Source organism: Oryctolagus cuniculus, unplaced genomic scaffold, assembly GCF_964237555.1.
Source record: "Oryctolagus cuniculus unplaced genomic scaffold, mOryCun1.1 SCAFFOLD_80, whole genome shotgun sequence".
Lineage (NCBI taxonomy): Eukaryota > Metazoa > Chordata > Mammalia > Lagomorpha > Leporidae > Oryctolagus > Oryctolagus cuniculus.
The window spans coordinates 408,692-423,987 of record NW_027208284.1 but is presented as its reverse complement, the minus strand read 5'-3'; the positions used below and the strand labels follow the sequence as shown (position 1 = coordinate 423,987).

At 41.4% G+C, this 15,296-nt stretch overlaps 1 protein-coding gene across 1 annotated transcript in view; it reads left to right on the top strand.

Annotated features, from left to right (window-relative positions):
• Positions 1-14,095, top strand: part of LOC100352643 (zinc finger protein 585A-like) — a 37,000-nt gene extending 22,905 nt beyond the window's left edge. Inside the window, exons 2-4 of the mRNA XM_070067735.1 lie at positions 5,731-5,857; positions 6,102-6,194; positions 9,636-14,095. Coding sequence (XP_069923836.1) covers positions 5,731-5,857; positions 6,102-6,194; positions 9,636-12,145 — 2,730 coding nt within the window. The 3' untranslated portion in view covers positions 12,146-14,095. The remainder of the gene's footprint in view (positions 1-5,730; positions 5,858-6,101; positions 6,195-9,635) is intronic.
• Positions 14,096-15,296: the final 1,201 nt, after the last annotated feature.

Below are 15,296 nucleotides of genomic sequence, written 5' to 3'. Positions count from 1 at the left end.
CCACAAATTATTTTAATAGGTAAGATCAAGCATCATTTTAAAATCTAGTCTGTTATATACTTAGTACCTGGGCTATGCTTCTGCCCACTGTATTCTTTTTCTCTTTAACTTTTATTTAATAAATATAAATTTCTGAAGTACAGCTTTTGGATTACAATGGCTTCCCCCCCCCATAACTTCCCTCCCACCTGCAACCCTCCCATCTCCGGCTCCTTCTCCCATTCCATTCACATCTAGATTCATTTTCAATTATCTATATATACAGAAGATCAATTTAGCATATATTAAGTAAAGATTTCAACAGTTTGCACCCACACAGAAACACAAAGTGTAAAGTACTGTTTGAGTACTAGTTATAGCATTAATTCACATTGAACAACATATTAAGTACAGAAATCCTACATGGTGAGTAAGTGCACGGTGACTCCTGTTGTTGATTTAACTATTGACAGTCTTGTTTATGGCATCAGTAATCACCCTAGGCTCTTGTCATGTGTTGCCAAGGCTGTGGAAGCCTTTTGAGTTCACCGACTCCGATCTTACTTAGACAAGGTCATAGTCAAAGTGGAAGTTCTCTCCTGCCTTCAGAGAAAGGTAGCTCCTTCTTTGAAGGCCTGTTCTATCCATTGAGATATCACTCACAGGGATCTTTTATTTAGGCTTTTATTTCTTATTTTTTAAATTTTTTTTTCCAGTGTGTCTTGGCTTTCCATGCCTAAAATACTCTCATGGGCTCTTCAGCCAGATCCAAATGCCTTAAGGGCTGATTCTGAGGCTAGAGTGCTGTTTAGGACATCTGCCATTCTATGAGTCTGCTGTGTATCCCGCTTCCTATGTTGGATAGTTCTCTCCTTTTTAATTCTATCAGTTAATATTAGCAGATACTAGTCTTGCTTATGTGATCCCTTTGACTCTTAATCCTATCATTATGATCAATTTTGAACTGAAATTGATCACTTTGACTAGTGACATGGCATTGGTACATGCCACCTTGATGGGATTGAATTGGAATCCCCTGGCATGTTTTTAACTCTACCATTTGGGGCAAGTCTGATTCAGCATATCCCAGATTGTACATCTCCTCCCTTTCTTATTCGCACTCTTATATTTAACAAGGACCACTTTTCAGTTAAAGTTAAACACCTAAGAATAATTGTGTGTTAATTAAAGAGTTCAACCAAAGTATTAAGTAGAACAAAAAAGTACTAAAAGGGATAAAGTATTAAGTTGTTCATCAATAGTTAGGAAAAGGGGTGATCAAGTCACTGTTTCTCAAAGTGTCCGTTTCACTTCAACAGGCTTCCATTTAGGTGCTTGGTTAGTTGTCACAGATCAGGGAGAATATATGTTATTTGTCCCTTTGGGACTGGCTTAATTCACTCAGCATGATGTTTTCCAGATTCCTCCATTTTGTTGCAAATGACCAGATTTCATTGTTTTTGACTGCTGTGTAGTATTCTATAGAGTACATGTCCCATAATTTCTTTATCCAGTCTACTGTTGATGAGCATTTGGGTTGGTTCCAGGTCTTAACTATTGTGAATTGAGCTGCAATAAACATTATGGTGCAGACATCTTTATTATTTGCCAATTTAATTTCCTTTGAGTAAATTCCAAGGAGTGGGATGGCTGGGTTGTATGGTAGGGTTATATTCAGGATTCTGAGGAATCTCCAGGCTGACTTCCATAGTGGCTTGACCAGTTTGCATTCCCACCAACAGTGGGTTAGTGTCCCTTTTTTCCTGCATCCTCTCCAGCATCTGTTGTTGGTAGATTTCTATATGTGAGCCATTCTAACCAGGGTGAGGTGAAACCTCTAAGGTCTAATTGATAGGCAAAGATTGTGTTTATAGGAGCTTTTTTCTAAGTTTTTTAAAAAAATTATTTGAAAGTATTGTATATAGAGGAGAGACCCAGAGAGATCTCCCTTCTGCTTGTTCACATCACAGATGGCTGCATTGAGCAGGGCCAGGAAAGAATGAGGTCAGGAACCAAGATCTTCACCTGGATCTCCCACATTGGTAGCATTTGCCCAAGTATTTGGATCATCTTCCATTGCTTTTCTCAGGCCATCAGCAGGAAGCTGGATCAAAAGCAAAAGAGCCAGAACATGACCCAGTGCTCATATGGGGTGCTTGTATTGCAGACGGCAGGTTTACTTGCTATGTGACAATGCTGGCCCTGTTTTATGGGAACTTCCAAATGAAATTTTGAAGTTGTATGCATTGTAGTTTGCATGTAATTCAACTTTCTGCCATACTTACTGATATATATCAGCATTTGATGTAGGACAAATCAGAAAACACAATGGCTTAACAAATAGCCAGTTGATTTGCAGTTCTGACTCTGTGTTTTGGGCTGTACTCAGCTGGGCAGTTCCTATGATCAGTCCAGGAGCAGAAATGAGAGTTCAGCCATTTGGGGAACTGATTGAGGGTTCACTTAAGTGTCTGGGGTTTGTGGTGAATCTTGGCTACATATTATCTCTTTTTTTTCTTTTTTTGACAGGCTGAGTTAGTGAGAGAGAGAGAGACAGAGAGAAATGCCTTCCTTCCATTGGTTCACCCCCCAAATGGCTGCTATGGCCAGTATGCTTTGCTGATCCAAAGCTAGGAGACAAGCACTTCCTCCTGGTCTCCCATGTGGGTGCAGGGCCCAAGAACTTGGGCCATCCTCCACTGCCTTCCCAGACCAAAGCCGAGAGCTGGACTGGAAAAGGAGCAACTGGGTCAGAACCAGCACCCCAACTGAGACTGTCACCTGGAATACCAGTGCCACGGGCGGAGGATTAACCTAGTGAGCCATGGCACCAGCCTACATACTATCTCTTCAACAGGCAGGCCCCAGGGTTTTTCAGAAGATAACTGTCAGAAAAAGAAAAGCTGAGAAGGCAAATACTTTACAAATTGTCTATTTCTGGGGCTGGTTCTGTGACATAGCAAGTAAAGACACCGCCTGCAGTGCCAGCATTTCATATGGGTGTCAGTTCATGACTCGGCTGCTCCACTTCTGATCCAGCTCTTTGCTACAGCCTGGAAAAACAGTAGAAGATGGCTCAAGTCCTTTGGCCCCTGCTCCCTTGTGGGAGACCTGAAAGAAGCTCCTGGTTCATATCTTTGGATCTACACAGCTCCAGCCATTGCAGCCATCTGGGGAGTGAACCTGCAGTTCGAAGACCTCTCTTTATTCCTCCTTCTCTCTCTCTCTCTCTCTCTCTCTCTCTCTCTCTTCTCTGCCTCTCCTTCTCTCTTTGTGTAACTCTTTCATATAAATAAATATTTTAACAAATTGTCTATTTCTATCACATTTACTGGTATCTCATGGGGTAAATCAATTGAAATGGTGAAATTCATGGTCTTTTTCAAAAAGATTTATTTATTCATTTGAAAGAGTTACACACAGAGAGAGGGAGAGGCAGAGAGAGAGATAGAGAGCTCTTCCATCTGCTGGTTCAGTCCCCAGTTGGCTGCAATGGCCAGAGTTGTGCCAATCCAAAGCCAGGGTCCAGGAGATTCTTCTGGGTCTTCCACATGGGTACAGGGGCCCAAGGACTTGGGCCATCTTCTACTGCTTTCCCAGGCCATAGCAGAAAGCTGGATCAGAAGTGGGGCAGCTGGGAATCAAACCAGTGCCTATATGGGATGCCAGTCTGCAGGTGGCAGTTTTACCCACTAGGCCACAGTGCCAGCCCCAATCCAGGGTTTTGTGAAGGGATGAATACAGGGAAAGGTGCTACTTGGAATCATTACTGGTAAAGTGCACTGCATTAAATATACATTATGTGTATTTGTTAACTTTCTTTAGTATAAACTTTAATAACAACATAATGTTTATCTCTGATAACCTTATTCATTTGAACACTCAACTTTTCTTTTTACTTTTACATTATTATTTTACAAAATTTGTAGATAATGCTTTTGTTAAACCAATGATAACTTCTGTTTAATCTGTGCCACTTAATATAGGTGGATGCATTTTCCTATATATTTCTATTTTTACAGAATTATTCCTCCACAGTGAAGCTGATGTTTTCTTGGTTAATGTATTTATTATTCTTTATTCATTCTATTATATCCTTTTTTTCCCCACTGTTCAGTGCAGAAGGAAACCAGAGGGTTTTTTTTTTTTTTTAAAGATTTCATTTATTTATTGAAAGAGTTGCAGAGAGAGAAAGTCTTCTATCTGCTGGCTCACCTTCCAAATTACTGCAAAGGCCGGAGCTCAGCCAATCCAAAGCCAAGACCCAAGAGCTTCTGGGTCTCCCATGCAGGTGCAGTGGCCCAGGGACTTGGACCATGTTCCACTGCTTTCTCAGGACATAGCAGAAAGCTAGATTGTATGTTGAGGAGGCAGTACTCAAACCAGACCCCATATGGAATGCTGGCACTGAAGGCAGCAGCTTTACCCATTATGCCACAGCGTTGGCCTCTAGAGTTTTCTTTGAACTCCTGCCAGGGAGACAAAAGGATATATCTTCTTTCTAGTGTTCATTCCCCAAATGCCCACAATGGCTGGGACTGGGCCAGGCCAAAGCCAGGAGCCTGGGACTCCATGGGTCTCCCACATTGGTGGAAGGGTCCAAATACTCAGGCCATTTTCACTGCTCTTTCAATCAGGTTAGCAGGGAACTAGATTGGAATTGGAGCAGCAAGGACTCAAGTCCTCTGTTTACATGGGATGCCAGCATTGATGGTGGAGGCTTAGCCTGCTGGATCACAATTCTGGTGACTATTGCAGGTTCTGAAACGAATCTCTAAGCATTTTTCTCAGTGAGTCACAAATGCAGATTGTACTGCAGACATTCCCAGGTTCTCTTTTTGGGCAAATAATTCCATTGCTTTCATTTAATTATGTATAATGTTATTTCAAATGTTTATCATTTGAATGTTTTGGGCAAGTATTTCCATTGCTTTCACTTTAATTAGGTATAATGTTATTTCAATTGTTTATCACTAGAATAATCATAGACAAGGGCAAAAGCTAATTTGTATTCTTTGTCTTACCTGTATTTTCTCTTTTACTTAAAAAAAATTTATTAGCTTGATAGAGAAAAAAGTTGATGGACTGAGAGATAGAGAGCTTTGACACATTAATTCACTTCCTAGATAACCATACCAAACAGGTGGGGCAGGACTGAAGCCAGGATTGAGGAATGGAATCTAGGCCTCCTTCATTGGTGACATCACCATTGCTTCCCCAGGTTTGCATTATCTGGGAGCTAGAAACTAGAGCTGGCATTGCAAATCACAGACACTCTGAGGTGGCATCATAAACAACACTAAGCTAAATGTCTGCCCTGTCTTTTAATATATTTTTTCTCTGACATATTGGAAATGATATGCATGGTGTTTTCCTGGAAATTGTTTTCTGTTCATTCCCATCGTAGTTTCACTGATGGTTTCTTGCCTTTTTTCTCAATGCTTCTACATACTTCTCCTTAACATTGCCCAGTCAAGAGTCAGTATTGCCCCTCTTCTAGCCTGCTGTGCAATTCCCCTTGACAGATGTGGCCTTTGTGATTTGAACCTCCTGGTTCCCTCCAGCTTGGGCATGTCTCACAGCCTGTAGATCATGGGTTTGACTCTGTTGAATGCTCCATGTGGCTTTCTAAACACTCCACAAGTCTAATGTGAAACCATATCCTTTCTTTTTTCCTTCATATCCATACACAACTGTCAGTGTTTATTTTGTGACAGAGTTAACATGTTGACTGGAAGTGTATTATTATAGGTGATGACAGCATTTGAAGACCTGGCTGTGTACTTCACATGGGAAGAATGGCAGAAAATGAACAATGCTCAGAAAATCCTGTACAGAGATGTGATGCTGGAGACCTACAGCAGCCTGTTCTCCTTGGGTGAGTGACACCCATCACACACCCAGTGATAACATTTTCTTGCTATTTGATAAATAAGGGAACACTTTATAATGTTTAATATTGGGCAGGATTAGAAATTGAGTCCATGAGTAATCTGAATATCTACCATCTAACAAAAGATTCAAATTGGAACATTTGTTGCATAGCTCCTGAACCAAGCTGTAGTCCTTTAAATAACCCAAGATAGTGATTTTACAAAGTCTTACTTTGTTTCCATTAATAGGGCACTGCATTACCAAACCTGACTTGATCTTCAAGTTGGAGCAAGGAGAAGAGCCATGGATGGTGGATGAATGCTTGAATCTGAGCCTTTCAGGTCAGTCTGCACATAAGAGACAGGGAGGCCAAGGCAGAAAGTGTGCAGATGTTGACTGGTGTTCTTTCCATGAATTTTTCTCAAGCCTTACTCCTGATGACAGCTGCTTTTGTGCATCAGACACAGACATTTAGAGATACCAATATCTTTCTAACTTTTGTTCTTAGTGAAGATGTTCTTTGATTAAAAAAAAAAAAATCCAGTCATTTTCTGATGTTACTAAGGCTTTTATCTAGGTTTGATACATTCCCCCAATTCTAACTTGTCCTTCTCTACACTTTCATACCTTTTCCTTCATGCACTTATTATATTAGTTCCTTCAGTGCTTGTTAATTAGGCAACATACAGAAACTTATTTTTTTAAGATTAATTTTTCTGTTTTTTGTTTTTTGTTTTTTTGTTTTTTTTTTTTGACAGGCAGAGTGGACAGTGAGAGAAAGAGACAGAGAGAAAGGTCTTCCTTTTGCCATTGGTTCACCCTCCAATGGCCACCATGGCTGGTGTGCTGTGGCTGGCACACCACGCTGATCCAAAGCCAGGAGCCAGGTGCTTCTCCTGGTCTCCCATGTGGGTGCAGGGCCCAAGGACCTGGGCCATCCTCCACTGCACTCCTGGGCCACAGCAGAGAGCTGGCCTGGAAGAGGGGCAACTGGGACAAAATCCAGCACCCCGACCAGGACTAGAACCTGGTGTGCCAGTGCCGCAGGCAGAGGATTAGCCTATTGAGCCACCACGGCAGCCTGTTTCTGTTTTTTTTTTAAAGATTTATTTATGTATTTGAAAGTCAGAGAGAGAGAAGAAGGAGAGGCAGAGAGAGAAAGAGAGGTCTTCCATCCACTGGTTCACCTTCCAATTGGCTGTTGTGGCTGGAGCTGTACTGATCTGAAGCTAGGAGCCAGGAGCTTCTTCCAGGTCTCCCATATGAGTACAGGGGTCCAAGGACTCGGGCCATCTTCTACTGCTTTCCCAGGCCATAGCAGAGTGCTGGATCAGAAGTGGAGCAGCTAGGACTTAAACTGGTGCCCATAAGTGATGTTGGCACTGCAGGTGGTGGCTTTATGCTATGCCACAATGCCAGCCCCCAGAAACTTATTTCTCACTCATTGCTCAGATTGCGTTCCCACTCATGATTTTGCCCAGGCATAGAACTTGCTCAGGACTGAATCAATAAATGTGAACTCTCTCTTTCTTAGTCTCTTTCTTTTTTTTCCTCTGTGCCTCTCAAATAAATAAGAAAATTATAGTCTGTTGGAAACATTTGAGGAGTGAGCCTATAGTTGGCAAACCTCTGTTTCAGTCTGTCTTTATCTTTCATTCTGTCTCTCTTACTCTCAAGTAAGTAAATAAGTAAATGCTAAAAGATGGTCATGTGGCCGGCGCTGTGGCGCAGTGAATTAACACCCTAGCCTGAAGCACCAGCATCCCATATGGGCACCAGTTTGAGACCCAGTTGCTCCACTTCTGATCTAGCTCTTGGCTATGGCCTGGGAAAGCAGTAGAGGATGGTCCAAGTCCTTGGTCCCCTGTACCTGAGGGAGACCCAGAAGCAGCTCCTGGCTCCTGGCTTCAGATCAGCACAGTTCTGGCCATTGTGGCCAATTGGGGAGTGAACCATTGGTTGGAAGACCTTACTCTCTTTGCCTCTCCTCTCTCTTATAACTCTGACTTTCAAATAAATAAATCTTTAAAAAAAAAAAGATGGTCATGAGTAAGCCTCTGTGCTGTGACATCAGAAATTATGAAGCTAGGAATGACACTGTGGTGCAGTGTGTTAAAGCTCCAGCCTGCAACACTAGCATTGCATATTGGTGCCAGTTCAAGTCCCAGCTGGTCCTCTTCTAATCCAGCTCTCTGCTATTGCACCTGAGAAAAGAGCAGAGGTTGGCCCAAATCCTTGGCCCCCTGTACCCATGTGGGAGACAAGAAAGACACTCCTGGCTCCTAACTTCATTTTGCCCAGCATTGGTTGTTGTTCCCATATGGGGAGTGAACCAGCAGATGGAAGACTTCTCTCTGTCTCTCTCTCTATAATTCTAGCCTTCAAATAAATAAAGTAAATCTTTGAAAAAAGAAATCCTAAACTAAGGATGAACTTACATTAAACATGAAAATAAGTGATCCTAGACTCACCAAGAAAGTAATGAGATTTTGAGACCCAAGGTCAAGTAGCCTCATGGGGTTATGTTGAGTGACTCAGATTTCTTTAAGGGTGGAGTTTGAAGTATGATTTCTCTCTTATTTTTCAGTATCATTGAAAATAAGCAAATAAAAAGATAAGAAAAGCATAGGAAATGAAGCTTTCAGTGAAAATAGGAGGCAACTGATCAAATGCCTCCAGAAATTCAAATTATCACACAGGAATGTTTCTAGAAAGAATTTAGAGGAGGTAACCAGCACTGATGATTTCAGAATGAGTTAGAAACCATCTTTCAAAGAAGATGAACACATCCCGGTTTGCAGAAACAAATTCTTCAAACTGATTGGGAGTGTTTAACTAAAGTGGTATATTGGGAATTTTCTGTACCTGTTGTACTTCTGAGAAGCTGAAGGTGTTGGGTGTCCTTAGGAATTTGGGGAAGTTGTCATAGAGTAGAGACAAAGTCATTTTTCATTTGAAAAATCCCACAAATGATGTTTACCTAGGAAGACTGAGCATGAAACACTCATAGATTTAAATCCTACTCCTTAAATGTTGTCCTGCTTAAAGTACAGGCACATTTCACTCTTCTCCACCTGCAAGTAAATGATCAGTAAAACTTTTTCATGTTTATGGTTGAGATATCAGAGAAGCAAAAAGCACACAATTTTTATAAAAATAAACTGGGAAAAAAGGACAGGGAAAAAAATGGTTGCTAGGTAGTGGGTGAATATTTTTATTAAATATTTGCCCATTCTTTAAAATATTTTATAGTTATTTCATCTTTGTGAAAGGCAGAGTGATAGTGAGAGAGAGAAAGAGGTCCTCTATTAGCTCACTTCCCAGATGCCTGCAACACTTAGGTCTAACTAGTCTGAAGCCAAAACTCTAGAATCCCTCTAGTCTTCCCTGGTTTCTCACAGGTTCCCAGGCACATGAACCATTATCTGCTTCCTTCCAGTTTACATAGGCAGAGAGCTGTACTGAAAGCAGAGTAGCCAGGGCTCAAACTGACACTGTTTTGAGAGGCAGGTATCCCACACATCATAGCACAAATGTCATTCTACCATCCTTGACAAATTCCCATAGTAAAAAGGATTATGTTTGAACACTGGGAAACGTCATGGTATATTAATGTATTAAGGAGAAAAACCATATAATGGTCACAAATAATTACATCATACTGATTTTGTGAAAATCTTATGCCACTTGGATAACAAGTAACTTCATTCCCTTTACATGAGTATGCCAGGAGAAACAGTTACATGTGATTCAGTGACATGATTGCTTTTTTCTCATTTCAGTGGTCATGAAAAGGGATGACCTGATTAGGATCAACCAGGAAAGTCAGGACAAAAATCTGAATCAGGATTTTATGAAAAATAACAAGACATCAGCTCTCAAGAGAATTGAATTAAGAAAAACACTTAGTTTAAATTCAAGCCATGTTCCAACACTGATTATTAAAAAGGGAATCTATTCAGGATTGAAGCCTGAGGAATGCAATAAATGTCACACTGTGTATCCCCCCAGTGGGCCTGATCAACTACAGGCTGGAGAGAAATTTGATAACACTAAGATACCTGGAAAATCTCTCCAGTTCTGTGAGCCTCTTAGCCAGCTTGACAATATTCACATCATGAAGCAGCCATTTGGACCCACTGGACAAGCAAAAGTCTTCACAAGAAAGATGTTCTGTAAATCTGAGAGGGTTCATATGGCAGAAAACTGTAATAAGTCAACTGTCACTTTTGGAAAAGCAACGCAAATAGAAAAAGCTATCCATGAAAATTCTAGCCTCAATATGCATCAACAAACTCACACAAGAAAGAAATTTTATAAGTACATTATGTATGTTGAACCTGTCATTCACCAGTCACATCTTGCAATAAACCAGAAACTAAATACAAGGGAAAAACTTTACACATGTAAACCTTGTGGAAAATCACTCAGTTTTAATTCACCTTCTGAATGTAATGACTGTGGAAAAGCCTTTAGACAAAATTCAGTCCTCAGGAAACATCGGCAAATTCACACAGGGGAGAAACCTCATGAATGTAGTGACTGTAGAAAAGCCTTTACACAGAAGTCATACCTCATAAACCATCAGCGAATTCACACAAGAGAGAAACTTTATAAATGCCTTCAATGCGGAAACGGCTTTTTGTGGAAGTCAGACCTCATAGTACACCAGAGAATTCACACAGGGGAGAAACCTCATAAATGCAATGACTGTGGAAAAGCCTTTGGACGCAAGTCATCCCTCCTAATACATCAGCGAATTCACACAGGGGAGAAACCTCATAAATGTAATGACTGTGGAAAAGCCTTTGGACACAAGTCAAACCTCATCATACACCAGCGAATTCACACAGGGGAGAAACCTCATAAATGTAATGACTGTGGAAAAGCCTTTGGACAAAAGTCAGCCCTCCTTATACACCAGCAAATTCACACAGGGGAGAAACCTCATAAATGTAATGACTGTGGAAAAGCCTTTGGACACAAGTCATCCCTCCTCATACACCAGCGAATTCACACAGGGGAGAAGCCTCACAAATGTAATGACTGTGGAAAAGCCTTTGGGCAAAAGTCAAACCTCATCATACACCAGCGAATTCACACAGGGGAGAAACCTCATAAATGTAATGACTGTGGAAAAGCCTTTGGACGAAAGCCAGACCTCATAATACATCAGCAAATTCACTCGGGGGAGAAACCTTATAAATGTAATGACTGTGGAAAAGCCTTTGGACGAAAGCCAGACCTTATCATACATCAGCAAATTCACTCGGGGGAGAAACCTCATGAATGTAATGACTGTGGAAAAGCCTTTGGACGAAAGCCAGACCTCCTCATACACCAGCGAATTCACACAGGGGAGAAACCTCATAAATGTAATGACTGTGGAAAAGCCTTCGGACACAAGTCAGGCCTAAGGAAACATCAGCGAATTCACACAGGGGAGAAACCTCATAAATGTAATGACTGTGGAAAAGCCTTTGGACAAAACTCAGACCTCATCAGACACCAGCAAATTCACACAGGGCAGAAACCTCATAAATGTAATGACTGTGGAAAAGCCTTTGGACAAATGTCAGCCCTGCTCATACATCAGCAAATTCACACAGGGGAGAAACCTCATAAATGTAATGACTGTGGAAAAGCCTTTGGACGAAAGCCAGACCTCATCATACACCAGCGAATTCACACAGGGGAGAAACCTCATAAATGTAATGACTGTGGAAAAGCCTTTGGACGAAAGCCAGACCTCCTCATGCACCAGCGAATTCACACAGGGGAGAAACCTCATAAATGTAATGACTGTGGAAAAGCCTTTGGACACAAGTCATCCCTCCTCATGCACCAGCGAATTCATACAGGGGAGAAACCTCATAAATGTAATGACTGTGGAAAAGCCTTTGGACGAAAGCCAGACCTCCTCATACACCAGCGAATTCACACAGGGGAGAAACCTCATGAATGTAATGACTGTGGAAAAGCCTTTGGACAAAAGTCACACCTCATCATACACCAGCGAATTCACACAGGGGAGAAACCTCATAAATGCAATGACTGTGGAAAAGCCTTTACAAAAAAGTCAAACTTCATCAGACACCAGCGAATTCACACAGGGGAGAAACCTCATGAATGTAATGACTGTGGAAAAGCCTTTGGACGAAAGTCAAACCTCATCATACACCAGCGAATTCACACAGGGGAGAAACCTCATAAATGTAATGACTGTGGAAAAGCCTTTTTGTATAAGTTATACTCATATCAAAACAGTTTACACAGGGCAGAAACCTTATGAATCTAGTAAGTGTGGAAAAGCCTTTATAAATCATATGTTATAAATCATAGCTCATATCACACCACAGAATTCACACCAGGGAGAGACTTCATGAATGCAATGACTGTAGAAAAGCCCTTGGCAATAAGTCACATCTCAGAATGCATCAGAAAATGCACATGAAGAGAAACCTTTTGGACATAATGACTTGGAAAGCTTTTCCCCATAATTCAGCCCTCATTGCACATCATCTAATTCATATGGGAGAAAACACTTCGGATATAATGCATATGGAAAAGCCTTTATCCATAAGTAACACCTCATAAAACATCAGAATTCACATGGGGGAGAAACCTTATGAATGGAATGAATGTTGGAAAACTCTGCCAAAATCACACAATATAACATCAGAGAATTTATTACATGGTGGAAATCTTGTAATAAATGTGGGAAAGCCTTTTGACAGAAGGAATACCTCATAACATGTAGATCAAACAAGGGAGAGAACTTAAGGATATAATGAATGTGAAGGACTTTTTGCAAAATCAACATAACCATGTGACAGAGACTTTTGCTGGAAATTACATCCCATACAATAGGCACTCCCATAAGGAAGAAAGGTTGGGACCAGCGCTGTGGCACAGTAGGTTAAAGCCCTGTCCTGAAATGCTGGCATACCATGTGGGCACTGGTTCTAGTCCCAGTTGCTCCTCTTCTGATCCAGCTCTCTGCTATGGCCTGGGAAAGCAGTAGAAGATGGCCCTGCACCCACGTGGGAGACCCAGAAGAAACTCCTGACTCCTGGTTTTGGATCACTGCAGCTCCAGCCATTGCATCCATCTGGGGAGTGAACTAGCAGTTGGAAGACCACTTTCTGCTTCTCTGTCTGTCTCTAACTCTGTCTTTCAAATAAATAACATAAATTTTTAAAGAAAATGAAGAAGTTCAGAAATATTATTAGTGTGACAAAAAGTCATTTGTCAGAAATGGCATTATACATCAGAAAATTCACACAAGTGGTTTCTTAGGAGTGTAATGAATGTGGAAGTATATTTTCATAGAATTCAGGCTTGCATAAATATGCAACTCAAAAAAGGTGATATCCTTCAAGTGCAATAGACCTCAAAAAACCATAGCCAGAAATTAAACATCAGGCCGGCGCCGTGGAGCAATAGATTAATCCTCCACCTGCTATGCTGGCATCCCATATGGGTGCGAGTTCTAGTCCCAGCTGCCCCTCTTCAATCCAGATCTCTACTGTGGCCTGGGAAAGCAGTAGAAGACAGCCCAAGTGCTTGGGCCTCTGCACCCACATGGAAGACTAGGAAGAAGCACCTGGCTTCTGGCTTCAGATCAGTGCATCTCTGGCCACTGTGGCCATTTGAGGAGTGAACCAACAGAAGGAAGACCTTTATCTCTGTCTCTCTCACTGTCTGTAACTCTGTCAAATAAATAAAAATCTTAAAAAAAGAGAAATTAAACATCAACTAACACCAGAGAATTCATACAGTAAAATGTCAATTTAATGAATGTGAAAAAATTTTTCTGCCATTAATCAATTCACATGAAGAGACTCCAAAATGAGAAAACATACATGTATAGAAAAGTCATGTACCATATGTCACCTCTCAATGGTTACCTGACAACTCACAGAAAGAAAAAATCCTATGACTGTATTGTAATGGGAAATACCTTTATTATTAGGCAAACTTCCCCAAAACATAGCAAGATTACAGAGAGAAGTCCCTGAAGTATAATTTGTTTGGAAGAATTCTTTGGTGGAATCACACCTTAGTGAGTATTGGGCAATTTTCATGATGAATTGTGACAGAGAGTGGTTAACTGCTCTTCAGAAATTTTTCTGTTATTCAACCGGAACTTTTGGTTTCTCATTATTCTGAGTGGAATGAAGTATATGAACTGAACTGTGCTCTCTTGTGTAAATTTTGTTAATAAATATTTAAAAGTTGAGTAACAGTTATTTCAACAGTTATTTGGAATACCATCTTCATCAATTACAAAGTTACTTGTTTTATAGCTGCTTTTTTGGCCACCCAGGACCCTTTCCCCACATTATTGTAGTGGAAACCAATGATGTGACCATAGGCATATCAAGTGACACATGTTCCAGCCAGAATAGTGTACCCCGGCCCTGGATAATAAGTGTTGTGTGCAACACAATGGAATGAGTGTGTGGTGACCTATATACCCATGAGAAATTTCAACTTATCTGTGTGCACATCTGGATTAGACTCCACTACCCAAGGTCTATTTGAATATGCAAGTAGATGTTGCCACACACATTACTCTCATTCTTTAAAGGGACAACCTGAAACCCTATAAGTTGCAACACTCATCTGAATTTTCCTGTATTACTGAGTGTGGGGAGCAACTCGGACTAGACTGTTACTGGAATTAAGACTTATTCTATGCATCTGCTCTCCCACAATATGGCGCTGAGAAGGGAGTAACAACTTCTACGCAGCTGCCTCTCGCCAACTTGAGTGATGACCTGCAGGAGCTGATCCTGCTCCTGATTGGAGGAGAGCAGCATACTCGGCATGTGGGTAGCAGAGTTGGGATTGGTGGAAGAGGACTATAAAGGAGGAGAGAGACAACATGCACCAGGAACATCTAAGGGGAACATCTATCCGAATAACATCTGAGCAGCCCCCGAGAGAGCCAGCTGGCGGTGTGCCGCTCCCCCGTGGAAGTGGGGAAAGTGGCAGGGGGAACCGCCCTTCCACGGAGGTGGAAGGGTCGGTAGCCAACCCGGGAAGAACCAGCAGCAAACCCGGGAAGGGCCGAGCAGACAAAAGAACAATGCAGAGTCCTGTGTCGTTCCTCCGCGAAGAGGGGGAGCAACATAATGGTGCCGTGACTCAGATAGGAAACCTAGGCAGGGTTTAGTGTCGTTCCTCTATGAAGAGGGGGAGTGACAACTGAGTGCATAATACCTTTTTCATTCATGATGCCACTTTTCTACTCTTTTTCATTCTATTCCTAATTGCCTTGAGACAAGAACATGGAATGAAGTCTATCCATGTGGTACCCGTTGCAATAGAGAAGCAGGAGCATAAATGTAGTAATTCTTTAAAAAAAGGGTTTATTTATTTGAAAGAGTTACACAAAAAGAGCAGAAGCAGAGAGAGAGAATTTTCCATCCAATGGT